This window comes from Ursus americanus, chromosome 33 (assembly GCF_024610735.1).
Source record: "Ursus americanus isolate L20-20 chromosome 33, mUrsAme1.1.p, whole genome shotgun sequence".
Taxonomy (NCBI): domain Eukaryota; kingdom Metazoa; phylum Chordata; class Mammalia; order Carnivora; family Ursidae; genus Ursus; species Ursus americanus.
The window spans coordinates 21,627,981-21,648,431 of NC_142159.1; the positions used below are offsets into that span (position 1 = coordinate 21,627,981).

Sequence of the window (20,451 nt, forward strand, 5' to 3'; positions counted from 1 at the left end):
CAGATCCAGGGCTGTCTGCCTCCCACAGGCCCTCCGACCTTGTTTTACAGATGTGGGGAGCAAAGAGTGTTGCGGGAACCCCTTCCTGATTCCTGCAAACACTTGGTTTCTTCTCACGCTGACTATCACAGTGCTACTTCCCATTTCTTCTCCAGAACCGGGGAAGATCTGTGATTTTATGTTCTTTCCACATCTCTTTCTGAAACGAGCGCTTCTCTTTGAAGAAAGACCTCTTGCCCTTGGAGTGTCAAGATAAGAAAACTTTCAGCAACTTCCCTTGGAAAGTACAAAACACCCATCAGCACCCAGGATCTAAGTACAGTCGCTCACCAGCTGCCGGCCCCTCTGAATAGCTTTTATGGTTCCATGAGGGCTGGTGACAGGGCCATGTCACTGCCGTGGGGTGTGCTATTTCTTTCATGTCCCTGGGATCTGACAAGAGCCTTCTACAACCTGTTTCTTTACAACACACAGAATGAGAGATTAAAGACCAAGACCAGACTTAGAGCTGGGGTCGGGAGTAGCAACGACTTCTCACCAGACGGCATTCTAAACCTTCCTGGGAAGGAAGGGCCGCTGACCGCCCAAGCAGACATTGTTCAGAAGTTGCTGTGGTGATTAAATGAGATAATACACATAAAGTCCCTAGAACAATTCCTGCATCATAGCAAAGGTCAGAAATCGTCAGCAATAATGTTATTATTTAATTTCTTACTACCACCAAACTTAAAGAATGTTTTAGCCAAAATAACAGGTATGGGTTTCGGTAAAACCACACTAATTCGGAGCTACTGGTCGGATGTGGAGGGGAAAGGACATCAAGGGATGAATGAATTAGTGAAAAGTCCAAGTTATAGGGCTTCCGATTAAATATGACAGATTTAGTCCAGAGACCTCTCTCACGCGAGAGCAAAGGGATACAAATGGCACAAATCCAAAAGGATAAAGAGAAGGTGTCAGTGATATTTTAGAAGCTGAAAAGCAGATGGACATGTGGTGCTGAAATGTAAGCCTGAGGGAGTGGAAGCCACAGAGCAGTAAGCTAATTAGTACGGTAAAACCCCCCAAATTTCAGAAAGATGGGGCACCAAGAAGTTCTGACGGCCCGGGACAAATAGGGAGCAGCAGGGAGGCGAGGGCGTTGGGGTGGTGAAAACAGGAAGACGGGTTAAAAGCCTAAGAAGCAGCTAGACCTGCAGGTCCCTTTCTCATCCCCTTCAGCCTGCTCCTCCTCAGCGGAAGACTCAAGACTCGAGGCAGCAGGCCCCCGCGATCCTGCCCCGAGTGGCTCGGGCCCCACATAGGGCTCCTGGGCCGCTCATCGGCGCCTCCGCTTTAAAGGGGAGAACGGACAGTCAAGAATCACCAACCACCTGAGAACTGTCTCTGTTCATGAAAGAAAAAGACCAAAACAAACCAGTGGGAGAAAGAAACTCAGAAGAGTACCAGGGCACCGGCTCTGGAGCGTTCTAGAGAGCAGTCGGTCCAGACAGGAGCAGGAGGCACCCGGGGGAAGAACTTGCAAGAAGAATCGTAACACCGATAAACTGCTTCGTACATTTTTAATCACACAGAGAAGAATCTGTGGATAAGTTAGTAACAGGCAGATAGAAAAAGAAATTTTTTTTAAAGGACTTACTAAACTTGGAGTAAAAAAAAGCTGAAAGTAAGTAAGAGTCTGAGGATTCAATGGGAATATTCATGTAGCAAACGAAGAAAACAACAATAATCAAAGCAGTTAGTAATTCCAGGGAGAAAAAAGAAACCAAAAAGGAAGCACAGTAACCTAGGTAGCTTCACTGGGAATGCTGTTGACATGTCATAATAATGTAAAAACTGAATACTGATTCACCCGAAAAGGACAACATAACTATACTGAAAAAGAAGGGGAGGGGCTAGGAAGTCAAACCACAGCAACAAATAGCATTTTTTTTTTTTTAAAGAAACACAGAGGCAAATGCCTCCAAATCAAAGAAACAGCCAAAAGTGTTGAAAGTGGTTGCCTCTGGGGGAGCAGGAATCAGAGGTAGGGAAGAATGGGGCAGGGGACTGCTGGTTTTTGTTTTCAGACATGCTGAAAAGTCTTTGAGTTTTAAAAGTGTGGACACATATTTACATTGACAAAATACAATTTAATTTGAAAAGATAAAAAAAAAATTGTTATAGTGAGATAATTATGGTCCAAGTCATAGCTTGTTAAAGTCACTGTTCTTATTAAGGCAGAAATTAGGGGTGCTTGGGTGGCACAGCGGTTAAGCGTCTGCCTTCGGCTCAGGGCGTGATCCCAGCGTTCTGGGATCGAGCCCCACATCAGGCTCCTCCGCTGGGAGCCTGCTTCTTCCTCTCCCACTCCCCCTGCTTGTGTTCCCTCTCTAGCTGGCTGTCTCTATCTCTGTTGAATAAATAAATAAAATCTTAAAAAAAAAAAAGAAATTAATATTTAGTAAATACGCATAAGGTAGAAAGAGTAGAGATCATTTAAGGGTTTTGAAAGAGCAGTGACAGACCTGTTAATAAAGCTGGAAAAACAGCCAAGCCTCCCCAGTACACAGCACAACACAAATGCAGTGCTGCGACTTTCAAGAACAAAGAGCAAATCAAGTCGCTGATCAAGGGGTACTTCAAGAAAGCTATAGGAAAACTTGCTTTAATAAGCACTTGAGACCAATTTAAGAATATTAACACACAAACAACTTGGTGATTCTCAAGAATCTGGGAGCTTCTTCCAAGTATTTAATTATTTAAATCAGTATTTAAATATTTAGTATTTAAATATTCTCGGTATTTAAATATTTAAATATTGCGATTTTAATTATTTAATATTCTCAGCACTGAATACCTATGATATGCCTAGAACATAGAAGGAGGTCAATACTTCACCAATAAGGCACTTCTACTGTCAATTTGCCTACACTGAACCAGTGTGTTTACTAAGCAACGGGATCTGAGTAGCACACATTCAGAATTAGCGAAACTGAATTAATGGGACCCCTCAACAATTCAAACAAAGGCATAAAAACTCACAGAGCTTTTCATAACTTTTCATGAGGAATACGAAAACTCTCACACATGGTAATCTGGACTTTAATGCCTTTGGAGGTGGGCAGGTGCCAGTTATGACCACCCTAACTGTGCTTCGGGGGTTAGATCAGGAAGTTGCCCTCTGTTCATCCTGGCAGAACTCAGGGAGGTTCCATTGGATCCAACCAGTCCTAACCCACCAGGCTTAGCCAGGACTCCTGGGGCCCATCCTCCTCATAATGAGAAGCCAAGTTCGTCTCCGACTCTCCTCTGAAGTGTTCTGCAATCCCCGGGATTTTATGGTGCCACTTGGGTCACCCCTGGCATCACCTACGTTTGAAGTATGTTGAGGGAAAATCTACTAGGAGCTGCCTCTGGTGTTAATACAGAACTGCCTCATAAAAACTGCTTTCCACAAAGAGTTCAAAGGAGCTTATCCAAATACTGTGGGCTTGTCCTGTTCCACCAGCTTTGCTAGGGGAGAAAGCGGAGGTTTCGCCAAGTGATCTCTGACCCAGATATACCTTCTCCATTTCCTGAAGGAGCTCAGGGCAGTGCTAGCAGCAGCAAGAGGCCTTCGACAAAATGGACCCCACGCTTTGAAGTAATGTGCTCCCCACTCACCATGCTGCTGAAGTTAAAATTTATTGGGATGGTAGGTTAGGGTGAAGGACTAAATTAGGTAAATTATTGTGAGAGGTCTTTCTGGTACGTAATAAAATCTTTCCAATTGTTACCTCAGGAAACCCAGTAAAAGTCAGGAGCAAACCAGGAGGGCTGACAACTGTCAGCAGGAAGCCAAGGTGAAGCATCCTATCACGGGGGCTCCTGCAGTTTAATCCACATTAATCCACCGCTGCTGATAGGCGCTATTTACCAGCAGGACGATGGATCATCACCACATTTTCACACAGAGCATCCTGTCAAGGAAAGCAACCAGGTACAGGCATTTGCTGGCTGGGAGCGTATTCACGGAGTCGCAGAAGGTGCGAAGAGTGGCACTGTTTTACGTCTCTGCAAAGCTCTTTAAGTCTTGCTTAATAGAAAACAGCTGCATTCTCTTATCTGCTTCTACAGTCAATCACTGTGTGCAATATCACACACTGTGTAGCTTCTGGAAAACTCCACTGCACGCTCATTAGAGAATATTGTTATAACCATGGCTATTTAGCTATCTACCTATGTAAGAATTCATATATAAATATATAAAAATAGGCTTGTCCTCATGGATCCTGGGAAAAGTTGGGGTTCCCCAGGGGTCCTCAAGCCATATTTTGAGAGCCTCAGTTCTAAAACGACCCACATGGACAAATTTTGTGCTAATGAGAAATCAGTTTCCTCTATGTATCCAAGTAAATCCACTAAGGATATAAACTAGTAAACACTGTTAACTTGATTTGAGTTATATAAGCCCAATAGAAGAAAACTGTTTCTTCTAGAGTATACTGTGATTAAATCTTATTTCCTCCCATCTGACAAGCTAGTGAGAAACTTAGCACGAATCTGTCTTTGACAGGTGGTCTGGCAAAAGAGACTAAATAAAGGTGTGGGGGCAAGGAGACTCTGGGTTCATTACAACCCCCAAACTTACCTTTCCCTCCTCCAAGGATTACAAGCTTTCGCTTGTAAAACAACACTACAGTCCTCATCCAGTCCGCTGCTAGCCCACTGGTTCCCCTATGTACCTCACAATTACCTCACACCCTAAAACTTTCTGGGAGCAAGGGATCTGAACTCAAACCTGGATCCTCTCTTTAAGGGGGATTCCAATTACATCCTGGGCAAAAGGGGACAACTCTGTAAGGGAAAATCATTAGAGACATAGGGTAGTCATCAAAACCTAAAAATAAGGGAACTTAATGCCTTTGCAGAGGAATTCCAGAAACAGTCGACGACTTTTCATTCTTCTCTATAACGCACAAAATACAAATTTTTCTCAGGAAGGAACACACCATTCTGTTTCTGTTGAAGTTCAAAATAAAAATCTCAAACACAGTCATTCTGGGAGTTTTATGAATCAAGTCACTGAACAAGGAAAGGACCCGACATGTACAATGGCTGGGTTGATTATTTAACTTTCGAATGGAAGAAACCAAAATCTGAAAGCACTTCCACTTTCCATTCTATCTTCTTTGAGCAAAGACCTGCTGGTTGAGATACAAGGACTGTACTTAAAAGATGTACATGCCTACATTCAGTTTATTTTTACTTTTGGAAACAGGATTGTGCTGTTCCCATGAAGCCAGCCATCTCTGCATGCCAAAAATGGCAAAAAATAGACACTCTCCTTTCTAGAAACGATTATAATGTACCATGACCAAAAAAGTGGTTTTTTTTCTTAACAGATAATCTTGCATAAAAATGAGTCATGGGATTTCAGAAATGGAAAGACTCTTCTCAAATATGTGTGTGCAGGTTTCCTTTTTTTTTTTTTTTTCAGCAACAGATCAGAGCTTTCCGTAAGTTATGTTAAAACGAGAGTGGCATCGTTCGGAGCCTCTGAGTGAAAGGAAAGTATGGTATTTACAGTCTAGCAAGAGGGAAGAAGTCTGTCTTGGAAAAAATAAGAGCTCTCTGGCTTGTGTTCCTGTGAGAGGAATTTTAACTTATAAGGCATGAAAGATGTTTCTAAACAATGTCGTGTAACTTCAGCAGCTGAATTTCAGACCCGAGCTCTGAGATAGCCTATGTTGTGACACGGCTCTGAATGTTGTTTCTTCTGCGGGGATTGCTCAGCAAGAGTGAGAAAGTGATCCATCCACCTTGGGGCATTCTCTGGAAGGGCCTGGTTTGGCAAGATCAGGAAGTGAGAATATACGGCTCTCACCTCCTACATACCCAAGGGTGAGCAGGAGACAGGTCAACTGGCTGCTCTGTATCCAATGTGCACTTTCGGACAGCAGAAGGGAGCTGCGAACAGTCCCTTTCCTTTGGATGGACACAGCGATCCTCTTTCAGTGCCACTGAAATCAAATCCCTTCTCATGATAAAACCGGCTTGTTGGCCAATGCGCTGGCTGCCCTGGGTGGCAGACAGCTAGCAAGCCAAAAGACAGATATGCCCAAAGGTCAGAAACCGAGCCTCAGGGTCAAACAGGTACTAGGCTCTGGCTTTTCCCTTGTGTTCATATACCTGTCTTTCCATCAGTGCTATGAGGGTCTACAGGGCTCATCTGGAAAGCATGTCTCGTGGCTCTTAAATGAGTATGAGGAGGAAGCTACAGGATGACCTGGTGTGTCTTTCTGAAGGACTCATTTTACTTGGTAGCAATTAGAAACATTATCTTATTAAAACAAATATGGGATAAAAGGTAAAATTCATTTACAGTCTTAAGGTAAAACAGAAACCTTCCAAGCAATATTGGACTTGCTTCTGCCTCCAGACACATGGGAGGTCAGTTCGCTCTCCTCGGCCGCAGGTGGAACACAGGTGGAAAACGCTGATAGCACTCACGTATTCTAACGAACATTTTAATTTTTACTAAGATTTTTACCTTTGAAAGTTCCCTGAAGGCTCAGTTCAAACCAGTTCTGCTTAATATGTTGTGTATAATACCAAGAAGAGCAAATGGCTGCTTTCAGGGTAGAATAATTACAAGCAGTATTTCCAAACTGGAATGAGAGAGCAGTGAAAGCAGTTCCTAAATTCCCTTTGTGGACTTTTTTCCAACCTGTCCGATGACTGCATTCAGGCTCTGGTGACCCAAAAGCATCTTCCCTTCCATCTTGGAGAGTCCTAGATACAACGCAAACACTCTAACGAAAAGGACTTTTCCTTAAGAAAATCTGCTTCAATTTCACATCCAGGAGGCCATTAATGGAAAGTGTCTTGAACGAATTTTGGGTGGTGTCTTGGGAGTGTTTGTACTGAAAAAGTCAAATATGCCCACCATAAATCTTTTCCATGACATCGACCAAAAGGTTTCTTGAAAGCTTTCAGAGCAACTGGAATTTACATCTACGTGCACAAGACGGGGGTCCTGGGATTCCAGAGCATTATCAGAGTCCTGATGGCCGTATTCTGAAGCACTGATCTATCATTATCCTTCAAATTCCCCATTCCTCCTTATCTAACTTAAATAACGAGATAAGCTCCAACACTCCTGAGCTTTGCTGAATTAGTTTAAATATTTCAAGTTCTGCCAGCTCCCACTTCTCTCCCCATTTTGGGTCTGGACTAAAAAGGTGAAGAAATATTTTGGAGGAAACCTCAGGGCCCAACTTCATAAATCTTCATCTGCTACCTTCCTAAAATGTCATGTAACCCAAAGCCTACAACAGATGGTTTTTAGAGAAGTAAACAGGCAAATAAATAGCCCAGAGTCCAATACTCCCCTTTTCAACGTTATTTTTGCCTTCTATTGGGCAATGGCTGCCCCTGCATCTCTCTGGCTTTCTACCCACCCGAATATCTTTTCAAATACTACCATCGAATACCACCACGCAAACAGGAGCTGGGCAGGCAGCCCAGCGGGTGCCCTGCTTTGGCCTGGCCTGCTTGGAGGGTGGTGGGCTTTTCAACATGGCTTCCATGCACCACAAGTGTGGCTGCCAGCTGTACCATTTTCATGAACTTTACTTGGGAACAGACAAATGTGGCCCCATACACGTAGACGAGAAGACGCAACCTGAGCCAGCACGACGTTGCCTTGGAAAAGGCTTCTTACTTCAGTTCCAAACCACACATACTTGTACAGTTAACGAATGCAGCAGGGGATACTGGTCTACAACATTCATGCGGAGGCCAAAGGCTCTGCTGTCCTCCGCCCTCTTCTCCCCCTCACCCCCACCTGCCTTCCCAAGAACTATCAGATGGCATGGCAGTTTCAGGGAAAAGTTAGGTGACTGTCTCTTTGGAATGCCTGCACACACCACCAAGGAGAGAAACTTGGAAGTATTTTAATCTAAAAGAACTCGGGGGGGGGGGGGCTCCCTATAAATAAAATCATGTTCAAATAAACACGAAAAAGAGCCAATATTTCCTGTAAGGCCACTTTTCAGATGGATTACTGGAAGGAATATTCTTTCACAGTTTTATGGCTTACTCTGCTATCATCTGCTTAAAATTTGAGTCATTTAAAACATAGATGCTAAGATCTAAGCCTTCACTTGGACAAAATAGTACAAAGGAAGCAGAAAGTCTCGTTCCAAGAGCAGACTCAGAGGCAGAACTCTTGGACTCCTGGGTTCTATTCCTGGCTGGATCCCTGGGCTCAGGTCAGCCCTCGGTCAGAATCTCACTTCTAATCCCTTCAAATCATTTGTTAGTCCCTGTTGTCTAAACAGTGGGGAAAAACCCTGAGTAACACCCCTGGATCCTGTTCAATCAACTGGGATGGTTGGAGATGGTTATAACTCACTTCCAAGAAACCAGGGTGATTTATCCCTTGGTAGAACTAGTATGTTCCTAAGAGATCACAGTGTCGTCAGAACAAACCTTCAAGGCACTGAAACATTTCTCCACCTGCAAGAATCTCTGTGCTCCTTTAATGTGACTTTCAAAAATAGGATTGTCCAGCGTTTCATATAGTTCCTTATAGCATCCACATTAAAATAACCCTGGTTGGGCTTCAGACCTCTAAGAGACAGGTATATTCATCCCCAATTTATAGACAGAAAAACTGAGGCTTAAGGAGGTGAGGAGACTTAAGCTAAGAGGGGGACTGGGACCCAGACCTGCTGTTTTCCAGGCCAAGTGTTCTTTTCTAACACATAGATGCTCATTGATAACCTGCTTTGGGACCCAAACGGACAGAGTGAAACTGGTCACGGTGTTTCAGAAGAAGCTGTAGTATCCTTTCAGTGCAATAAAGGGTAAAGGGCCAAATCTCTTCAAGGCTCCCAATCAGACAGCCCGGCACATGCCCCACTCGCCTCTGGCAGCTTTGGCCACGGCTCTCCCACCAGTGGCTCCTCGGAGAACATAGAGGAGATGCAGAAGCTTACTTGCCCCTCACTGAAGCTCCCAGGTTCCCAGGCCGATGACTACCTGGCTGCTTCTCACTTAGCACTGTAACTTTTGTTTCTAGGAGTGAAGGGCTGCGAAGAGAGCTGCTGCAGGAAATTTGCAGCTAGACTTCAGTGTTTGTTTTTAGGCGAGTTGCCAGCCTCTCTGGACCCCGTCTGCCTGGAATGTGATTCTCTCTTCCCTTCACCTGGCCAACCCTCACCATATACTTCAGGCTTCATCACTTCCCAGGGGGCTCCATGCCGCAACAGATAGCACACTGGACTTCGAAACAGCACTTCCCTTGAAAAGCTTTTCTTGACCGCACTGACCACAGGTTAGCCAACCTCCTTCTCCCCTTCGCCTTCTCCAATTACATGGTCTCACAGCAAGCACCCTGTAAAGCTCCTGTGTCATTTATCACAATTTTAGCAAGTAATTATTACTGTCATTATTTGTTTTATGTTTGCTTCCCCACTGGGCCAGGGGAAGAGCAGGGTCGGCCTTGCTTTCTGCTAGATTCCCAACCCCGAGTCCTTAGAAAATCTTCAATCACTATTTACTGACTAGAAATGACTGGCTGACAGGTATACACCGGGTGACACGGAGTGGAACCTGCTACGTCAGTTGGGATGACCAGTGAAACTGACGAGGACACCTTATTTTCTGCGGCAAGCATTTTGTGCCTTTTCTTATGCTCCTAAAAAGAAGGCAAAACTTCATCAAGGCTTCCAAACTGATACTGTAGAAAATTCACATCATTTCTTTCTGGTCAACGTCACTCAAGTCCCTAGCACAAGATGATATTTTAAAAATCAAACACACATACCTCAGACCCCTTTTGAAACAAATCATTCAATCCCTTGGCCCCTTGGGGATTTTACGAATAAGGATGTTTCTTTTGGAATTCTTAGGGGTCTCCTGCTTTACTCACGCATCATCGTTAGGTCTTATTGTCCTAACAAAATAGTGGCGGGGGAATTCTGGGGCTTCCAGCAGACAGAAAAACTAACTGGAAATACTTTTGAAGCTTCCCTACTGCCCCTCCCCCCAATTTCATAAATGCTTCAAAATATACTCAAGGATTGTTTTAGCTCTGTATCTGAGAAGAGAATGTAACTTAACTAAAGTAAACTCTACAGATCCTTTTTTAAAAAGCAGCTGCTTCCAGATGGAAGACATTCTGGCAAAACATATTACATGGTCCCAGTCTACAATCTTAAGCATTTCCCCTGCAGTAATGTGTCATCAGTAAGGTTTCCTGGTGACAGACACATGGATTCATTTTAATTGGGGACGATTTCACTTCAAATCCTATTCGAGGGAGCGACAGATAGGGTGTGGACAAGGCCCAGGCCCTAGACATTCTAAAAGGGCACACTAATTCACTTGGGGAATATCTCTTAACCAGGGAGCAGCAAAATCCTTCTGGGCTTAAGTGGCGTCCAGCTTGGCTGGGAACTGTAACATTCATTATACCCTTTGTTGATAAGATCCCCAATTAGTCACTCTGAAAAAGGAAGGCTCAAATAGGCTACTAACACAAAGAGCTACATTAAAGCCGTTGGATTCTGGGGGATGTGGAGCCATATGGGCTGTCCCTGATTTCCCTTCTCAGCTGGTATCGAGGCAAGATAGCATCTCACAGCAGAACTGTCAACCTGCCCGGGGAATTCCTTCATGTGGCTGGGGGACTGGCCAGCACGTCCAAGTGGAAGGAAAACCAAGAAAGGACAGACTCACGTGGTGAACCATAACTGTGGGGATTCTAGAACATCCCATGGAGCCTAGGAGCCAGACACAGCCTGCAGCCTGATACTTTTCTTAATGGGCATGTGGGGGGGTCTAGTTAGGTTGGTGAACAGGGGAGATCTGTAAGGGTGCAATCCTATTTCTGACCCCTCTAATGGAGAAAAACAACATTTTATATATAAATAAATTACAGACATAGCTATAGATAGGCAGATACAGATCCAGAAGAATTCATGCCAGATTTTCGTGCCTTATTTTCATGTATTTATATTAGGCAGGTTAGAAATTTTAGATTCATGTACTCGAGCTTTTAAAAACCACATCATTAAGGCAGAATGTGTATGATTAAACACATCAGCATAGATCGGAAGAGAGAGCAGAGCTGGGCTATAAATTGCAGAAGTGACCCCCCCACCCCCACCCCGTGACCACTGACCTGGGGCCACTGAGTGTGGCTGTGTCTCTCACCGCCTGGGCTGTTTCTGATGCAAAATCCAGGGCACCTGCCACTGGTTTGGTTACAGTGCCAACAAGCCCTTTCCCAAGGCCAGATATGAAACCGCTGACACCCCCTTCTGTTTTCACTCCTTCCACTGTTGAGGTTATCACACTGGTCAATCCACCAATGATACCTAGAAAAAGAGACAAGGGCCGTTGTAACCTGGCCAAGGACAAAAGCAAAAGCATTTAAAGCTGAACTCCATCAATTCCATGCACCTGGCAAGGTAACTTAGAGGCATTCTGTCAACCTCTTGACAGGCTACAGGTGGGCCAACTCTAGTTAAGGAACTGGCAGACTTAGACTTGCCCACTAAGTTTAGAGTCCAAGAATATATATTACATGTTAGTCTGAAGGGAAGTGTGTCCCAGTTTAAAAAAAAAAATCAAAGAACACCTAAGAGGTTAACAGTGGCTATTTTCTGGTTCAAGTGTGGGAAGCACATGGGCAATCAAGAGATTATGCAGACAGTAGGACTACATCAACAGACGAGCAATAGTGGCCTTGGGGAAACTTGGGACCCCATAAAATACAAGGCAGAGAGAACTAAATACAAATCCTTGGTTTCCAAGAACATTGTGTGGCTGGCCAACACCACCAGAAGTTTGAAACCGGGTAAAAGCTACCGCATACTTTGCTGAGATCAGGTTTAGGCAATCAGAGTAAATCATGAGGACTGGATGAAAGGCGCACCCCCACCCCCCCGAAAAAAAGCTGCCAGAACCAGCCGGGACTCTCCACGGAGTCTTTTCAAAAGACCAACCTAGGTCAAAAAGACATTCCAAACGTTTTGCAAGTTGACAGCAATGACCTTAAAGAGCGTCAGGAGTGGCCAGAAGTTGGCAGAGGCTGAAGAGGACACAGGCATTACAGGGAAGAAGTGGGGCCCTGTCCAGGGAGCATTTCCAGGATGTGTGCCAGGGACACTCACAGGATGTTTACCCTTTGACGGTGGGGGCATGAGGAAGCTCTCTAGACTCTTCATCTCTAGTGAGACAAATCGGTAAAGGAAATTCCTTGGGTGAGAACGCACTAACAATCCACGTTTCTTTTGGATTCTGGGTCCATTTGCTCCAGTGAGGCCACAGCCCTATCCCAACCTTTTGAACTGAGTTCATGGAGAGACAGACATTACCGAGCCTGGAGCAAGCAGGGCCTGCAGAGAAAATGGAGCAGGACTCCCGGTTTTTTAAACCAGGGAGACTGAATGGGTTCTGGTTCTTGTTATCTGTGAAGCATTTTTTCACTCCAGGCTACCGCTCTCATGCCATCCAGGGCTTCATGCATTCTCCTTGGATGAGGCTACCTGTTCCTGGAGATGCTGCATGTATTGCACGAATGGTCCTCGGTTGGAAGGGATTCTGCAACCAACCTTGAACCCCACCCATTTTCTCAGCATACTCCTGTGACCATCCGAAAAGTGAAGACAGCTAGGCTTTCTCTCCACATTCCAAGGATGCGAGACAAAGGCAATTATACACAGCAAAGCATTTTGTATTCATTTAAAAAAAAAAAAAAAACAACACAGTCCCTGCTAGTCCCATGCACTATCATTACAGTTACTAGAATGATTAAATCTTTAACCCCAAATGGCTGCCCAACAATCCACTTTTTGAGTCCCTAAATAGATTAATTTCAGCTAAATTTTACTCCTAGCTTGATGTCTCCTTTGGAGCTGCTCCCTTTCCAGTTGGGCAGGCTTAGGAAAAGTAAAGGCATTTTGATCGAAACCTCACCATTAGGAAAACTGATAAAAACTCTGCCCTAAATGCTGTGTCCTAAGCATGAAGAGAAATAAGATTTTCTATTATCCATCTTCCTCCTTCTTCCAAGTGTGGCTAATCTAAACTTGGTCAGTCTTGATATGACTTCTGCTAGCTTCAGACTATCTCTAAGAATCTGGTACAAACAGTGTCATTTACTAAGCATTACTAAGCAGGAGCTGTATGCCCGGTATCCCATGAGGCTCTGCAAGCATAGAGGCGAATACAAAATGCTCTTCCTGCTCTCCTGACCGTCACAGTCTATCAGGAAAGCAAGGTACACACAGCTGCCTAGATACACAACCCAGACTTCTACATGTGCTCTAATGGTCATTATTTCTAACTGGGGACACATCTAATTGGGCAAACATCATTTGAGTTGAGACCTCTAGGTTGGGTAAGACTTTGACAGGCAGGGAAGTGAGGCAGAGGAGGGGAGAGCAGAGGAACGTGAGCAAGGCCTTGGGGGCCTGTCTGGGGAACAACCCATGGCTCTTGGTGGCTGAAATACAGTGTGGCTGGGCGACAATGTTTGGAAAAGTTGTCTGGGTTTACAATTCCAAGGGCCTTGAATGCCACACTAAGAAGTTGTTGAGAAAAACGCAACAAAAGGCAAATGAGTTGGAGTTAAAGCATTAAAGGTCAGAATTCAAACAAATTCAAGTGACTTAATACATTCATGCCATCACCTATGTCACTTGGGCACATGGATTTACAATCCTTTTGAATGTGCATTTATACAAGTCTCAGAAACACCTGGGCCACAAACCCGGCAGCCGGTTTCACATTTCAGTTGCCACGGAAGGAAAGCTCAGTAAGCAGAAGGCAAGTGTTGAAGCAGCAGTTCCATATTCAAAAACGGGTTCAAATGATGACACCTTATGACACTTTGGGGAAGAGAAGCCAAAGAACAGGAGGGGATTGCAATGTGCGCACCATTTTGAAAGTGAGTGAAGAGCTGTCACAGGCTGTAACATTTCAGTTGCAAGGAGAATAAAAGAAGAGAGCTTGGAAGGCTATCAAGTACACCAAGCTCCCCAGCCAGGATTTCCACTTGCAATCGGATGGGTGAAAAGGGACCTCGGAGGAACTGTGGCGGCAGAGCCAGTCTTCCGGTTTCATGTGACTTACCATGAGCCAGGCCGTGGATGCCGGCTACGAGGTGCTCCCCGCTTGTGGCCGCGTGGTATCTGATGTACTCCCGCTCGGACTGATGCCGATTGTCCATCGTCTTCCCTAAGCCATCCGATAATGTCCCCGCGAACTGGAATGAATTAAAAACAGAAGGAAAAGAGTTTTAAAGCCTCAGCACTATTTTTGCTATTTTAATTATTTTAAATAAATACCTTGCCTTGCTCCTAGCTGGGCTTCAGTAAATGCCAACTGAGAGAAGAGAGAGATTAATTGCTGAATTACCCATACTATATGTCCCAGGAGACTGGTTCTCAAGCATTGGACACATACAGATTGTAGGACGCTTTACACTGGAGGACACAAGGCTTGCAAAACAACTACTAAACGTCCATAACGGCATCCACCTTCCACAGTCCTCTTGCACTTTACTGAAAAACGTATCACAAAATGATTTGGGGGAGGAGAGGTAAGTGTTGGGATTCTATAATGTTAAGGACAGAGGCTCTTTGCTCTAAATCAGTGTGACTCAAAACAGGAAACACGGCAAATTGTTGCTTTAGGGTTTGGGATCAAAACTTCTAGAGACATCAACTGCCCTAAAGTAATGTCTTTTCTTTCACTTATTCAACAATTACCGGGTGCCTACGTGCCCAGCCCCATTGGTCAAAAGGAAAAATGAAGTATATGGAAAGGTTAATAGGTTAGGTCACCTTTCATACGAAATGGCAGACTTGAACTCATGACTTCCAATGCAAAATCCTCCTCCACAAATCAGAGAAAGATCTTATTTATCCTGGCATTCTTTTACCAGAGAAGCTGTCTCATCCATCAAAGCTCAATAAAAAGGACATAAAACTCTGTTTTGTCACAAGACAATCTGAAAAGGTTTAAAGTGACAGTTAATAAACCACAGGGTACTTATCCTCATCATTCAGGCATAAAGAGGAAAGGATATCAAATATATAATTAACCTTCTTGGGAAGGATCTACCAAAACAAGTGGTTTAAGTGCCAATGACCCAGGACTAACCTTTCGGAGAACTCACAGGAATGCTATTTAGATATAGAGCTCAGTGCAAAGATTCAAGGCGAACTGCCTGCCTTGAATTCCAGTACACTGGGTAGCCTGGCCATGGGGGGCCTGTTTCATACTGGTTGGCAAGGGACTTTTTTTCTTAAGATTTTATTTATTTATTTGAGAGCGAGCGAGCGAGCAAGCACCCAAAATCGGGGAGGAGGGGCAGAGGCAGAGGGAGAAGCAGACTCCCCACTAAGCAGGGAGCCCAACACAGGGCTCCATCCCAGGACCCTGAGATCATAACCCGAGCCAAAGGCAGACGCTTAACCGACTAAGCCACCCAGGTGCCTCAAGGGACATTTTACATCACCAGGCCTGAGGCTTCATGACACGAGTGACAGGAGAAGGTGAGTTCCAGGCACAGAAGAGGGACTAGAGGAAGAACCAGCAATTCCAGGTGAAGTAGTAATGGTTTCTGGAGCAAGAGATGGGAACACTCCTTCCTTTTACTCAGTCCAAATGCTTTTATGATCCAGGGCAGTGATCACTGACCTTTCTAGAGATGCAATCCCTATCATTATTTGCTTTTGGCCTTGCCTTCCCTGTCACTCTGTGTCTAATTGGAGAATTAAAGTTCATGAAAATTAATCTTCCAATCGCCTTTAGGTTGGAGACACCACGGGACGTCGCAAAGCCAGCACTGTGAATCACCAGATGGGGCTTTAGTCAGGGATCCCATCTGAGAGCCACAGATTTGGGCATCTGACCAAAGCAGATTCTGGTCTGCCCTCAACCATTCCAGTAGCTACAGAGCCTGAGCAAGGTGCCCTACTGTCGGCATGTGGAGAATGACGACAGTACCAACACTGCTGTGTGGCTGGGTGAATCAGTGACCGTGGCTCAGGGTATGGAATCCAGTGAGCATTCTTACTGTTATTATCAGTCAGCCACTAGTCCGAGGAGGAACATCCTGCACCACAGAGAAGGCCTTTCGAAGGTTTAGAATTATGGTCATTTGCACTAGGCTTTCACATAAACAAAAACAAAAACAGAAACCCAAAACAAAACCCCCTCTTTCCAGCAGATAAACACCAGCCTCCAGAATGAGTTTCTGGAGTGGTACCATCTATAAAATTAGTGTCGGACTTGGTGGTTTCCAAAATCCTTCCCAGCTCTGACAGCATGCGATGCACGATCCCAGTTAGAAGGTCTTCATTAAGCACTTACTCTGGGCTCAGCACAGACTGAGGTACTGTTGAGGGCACATGGCAGCCTTGGACCTACCGTCCAGGACGACAGTCTCACTGGGAAGGTAATGATCCCCGACATGAAACAGGCAGCAACGAGAGCCTGGAACGCAAACTGAAAACACTTGCGAATCGAGGGAGAAGACGAAAATGTGATCCTTGTTTTGGCAAGAGTCAAAAGAAGGAGTCCCTGCTACATTCTGGAATTGTGGTGGCTGCCAGTGTTCTCCACTCGGGGGCTCGACAAAAATGCCTCTCCGTGATCGATGCCACAGAGGAAGTGAGGCAGCGGTGGGTGAGAGAGCCGTCTCCAGAGGCGTGCCGTCTCCACCTGAAGAGGCCCAGCGCACCCACGCTACGTCCAGCGTCTCACTCTGGTCCTTCCCACCTCCTCAAACTCTCATTTCCCTTGAAAAGAGGTCTTTCCTTGGAAAACATATTAAGCTAAGGTCCTGTCTATCAAATTCTGGCAGCTGACTAGGAAGAAATGAAAAATCCTATAATACTTTTCCTCGTAAGAGAATATGGGAGAATAAAATAAGAATAATCTGATTTTTTAAAGAATAATGTACTGCCCAAAACCACCCCCCTCCTTCAACACCTGCACCCCCCCCCCAATCAATAAAACAAGTTCAATCCCCAAGGTTTAGGAGTCAGCCTCTGCTAAGAGCTTCACTGCTAACTGATTCTGCTACAGGACCCTCAGCTCCCCCAGCACCGACTGGTCCGGCGTTCTCTGTACAAAAACACCACACTGACCTCAGGAGGACGGAGTAAGATGACCTAAGAGATCCCACTTCCCTCTAAATGCTGGATTCTGTCATGTGCTTCTTGGCTGCAAGAAGGTACCCACACCTACTCAGCTCGCCCTAGGACTTCTGTCTGAATTCTCATTTTCCTGTGGACAAAAAAATTATTCACCCAAGCCGACTGGACTTGTCCTTTGCCACTTGTGAGTAAATGTAAAGGATACAAAGATATTATTGAAGGAAACTATTACCAAAATCTTCACCCCCATAACTGTGACTTTGAGAACTCAGGGAACAGGAAGATGTTGAAATCCATGGTCCAGCCAAACCCGTACTGATTAGAGGTTAATCAGATTTTAGAGGGAGAGACATTTTATAGGAACTAATCTGAAACCAGTGAGATGAAGGGTACCGTGGTCAAAGAGGCTGGGCCTTGGGCCAGTCCACTGGGCTTCCGAGTATGAATCCAGGGCACCGAAAGCTTGTGGCCTCCTCTCACTGTGGGAGCACTTAGTCATACTTAATCCCAACTCTCTCATTCCCCACCTCGGTGGGAAAATAAATCACACCCCGTATCTTATTTCTCCCTCAAAGATAGGGTAAGAACATGGGCTGGAGAGGGTGGTGATTCCAGTAAGCACTCTGTATGGGTGTCCTCTGGCACTGGTCTTCTCTGAGGCGGGGAGGTGTTATTTCACCCACGACCTTGAGTTAGAACACTATAATCAAACCGGAGCAGAGGTATCCATGCGAGCCACAAGGCCATGTGGGAGGGACCGGGGCAGGACATCCTTTACCACCCATCCCCAGTTCTGCTTATGTATTTTCATTTCATTTCATTTCATTTTTTAAAGATTTATTTATTTTGAGAGAGAGAGAGAGAATGAGCAGGGGGAGGGGCAGAGGGAGAGAATCAAGCAGACTCCCCGATGAGCGAGGAGCCTGACACGAGGCTCGATCCCACAACCTCAGATCAGGACCTAAGCCCAAACCAAGAGCTGGCTGCTCAACCGACTGAGCCACCCAGGCGCCCACCTACGTACTTTAAAAAGAAGCCAGATGCATCGAAATTCAAATTCATTTTGAACTTTTTTCAGAGCAGATGCTCTCTGGCATGCTCATGGATATCAAAATGGGGAAGGAAGCTCGGGGACAGATATTCAGATAAGTGGAAATCTAATCTCAGAGGCAGTGGGGGAAAGGCTGAAAATCATAAGGACGTGAGCAAGCACAGTCCAGCTCTGCATCAACCCCAAATCAATCAAACGTGCGCGGCATGGACCGAGTGCCGGGCTAACAAATGACGCTCCGAAGACAGACACGGTTTCTGCCTCCTGCCTTCACGGACCTCGGTCAGGAGGCATGTATCTGGCATTAACCGAAAGACCTTCACACCCGCCTTCGGATTCGGACTGTGACACTTACTAGTTGTGAGATCATGGACAAGCAATCTCACCTCTGTGAGCCTGTTTGCTCATCTTCAAAATGGGGATGAGGATATCCACCTACAGGGATGCCGTAAGGATTAGACAGTACGTGTGAAGCACTTAGCATAGAGCCTGATACATATGTGACGTCCAATGAAAACAGGAGCTAGTGGGACTTCAATTCCTTCACACGCAAAATGGGAATAATCAGGTTCCACGGGGCTGTTGGGAGGCTGATAGGAGCTGTGTGCTTGCAGAATGCTTGGCAAGTGCGTCCCCAGAGAAGCGGAAGCTATGTGCAGAAGGCCACGGAGGCACAGGACAGACGGCAGGTGTCAGGATTGAGCATGGGGACAGGATAGCCCTGGGAGGGTAATTTGTAGATAATTCATAACTGTCCTTGGTAAAAACAATACCTGGACATCAGAAGGCCCATTTGTGGAGACTTAAGTCAATATAGCTCGTTTTGTAGCAATTTCAAGTCCACAGAAAACTTAAGACTTCGAAAGTTTCCAAGGACCAGAATGTCCTTCAGAAAACCGGCTATTACACTTGCAAAGACAACACCGATGTCCTCCTTCTTTCACGGGAGGAAGCTGTAGCACACACCACACTCGTGAACTCTGGCCACAGTCCAAAGTCACTAATTTCTAGAAAGCCCTATTTTCAGCAAAGGGGTAAAAATCTCAGAAGCACTTCAAGATGCCAGTTCTACGGCATAGCTGAGGCACACTGTCAGTGCCCCACCTTCCAAAAAGAATCCCATTGTCCATCGAAACACAGCCCCTACAAATTAGCCTGGGTTTGGGGACAGGCTCGGGACAGTTGATTTTACAAAACTGAAATTCAAGTAGATGCTGGAATGATGCAAGAGAAAAAATTCACACTGTGTCCCTCTGTTCTGTCCGATCAGTTTTCCTGACCCTTTTATGATATTCAGCAAGCATGGGATGCCAGAGATATTTGGCCAGTGTAACAGGAGCCTGGGCTTGAATTTCTCCCCCCCCTTCTCTGGGGTTCTTCTTTCACAGTTATTTACCTAATGGAAATTTCCTCTTTAATATCCTTGCTCCATTGAGTAATTGCTGGTGACAGTACTTTTCTTGTCACCGGGGCAAATGGTGGCTGCCTATAACAGGAAAGGGAGAGAAGTTGACAGGGCTGGGCGGTGTGAGGGGGTCTTATGTTCTCCCAACCAGAAAGTTGCTCCACGGCGGGTGTCAGCTATGAGCACAGCTCCGGGCAGCACCGCCAGAGATCCGCTGAGCTGGAGCACGGCCACTCGGAGAGCCCGGCAGCACACACTGTGCCTGTAAGGTGGACGTGAATGTGCATGCTGGTGGCAGCCGCTCAATCCTCCTGAGCCTCAGTTTACCTGTCTGCAAAGAACCAGACTCTAAAGGGTTGCTTTCAAGGGTTACAGAGATAATGCAAAATGTCCAGCACAGTGTCTGACACCCAGTGGGGCCATCGATTTTTACATGCTTCTTCAGAGTGGTCTGGAGGCTTACATTCGAGAGTCCTCTCCAACTCTGTCGGTACACGAGTAGAAAAATGCCCTTCAAGTCATGTGAGACCTAAGTCACTTAACAACGAAGGTTTTCACCACTTCACTCTGATTCACATTGTTAAATAGCCACAGTTAAAAACGATTCTCAGTGTGAGTTTTGCCTTGACGTTGAAAACTCCTTTTGTGATCCCTGTAAGGAGACCAGAGTTAAAGGAGCCCAGGATGCAGCTTGCAATGGGTATCTGTCACCGACACAAGGCAAACCAAACAGCGAGCCCTCACTCAGCCAGATGCTGAAGGGACAGGCTGAAACTGGGGAAGGAGAAAAAAGAGAGAGGGAGGGAGAGAGAGAGGGAGAGAAAGAAAAGAAGGACGGAAGGGAGGGA

The 20,451-nt window shown here is 45.5% G+C and overlaps 1 protein-coding gene across 4 annotated transcripts in view; it reads right to left on the reverse strand.

Annotated features, from left to right (window-relative positions):
* The window catches only part of VPS13D (vacuolar protein sorting 13 homolog D), a 240,245-nt gene that overhangs the window by 37,086 nt on the left and 182,708 nt on the right, over positions 1–20,451 (reverse strand). For all 4 annotated transcript variants that reach the window (XM_045777921.2, XM_045777920.2, XM_045777919.2 and 1 more), the window contains 2 exons: positions 14,113–14,245; positions 11,156–11,351 (listed from right to left, as the gene is read on the reverse strand). In XM_045777921.2, the coding sequence (XP_045633877.2) occupies positions 11,156–11,351; positions 14,113–14,245 (329 nt within the window). The remainder of the gene's footprint in view (positions 1–11,155; positions 11,352–14,112; positions 14,246–20,451) is intronic.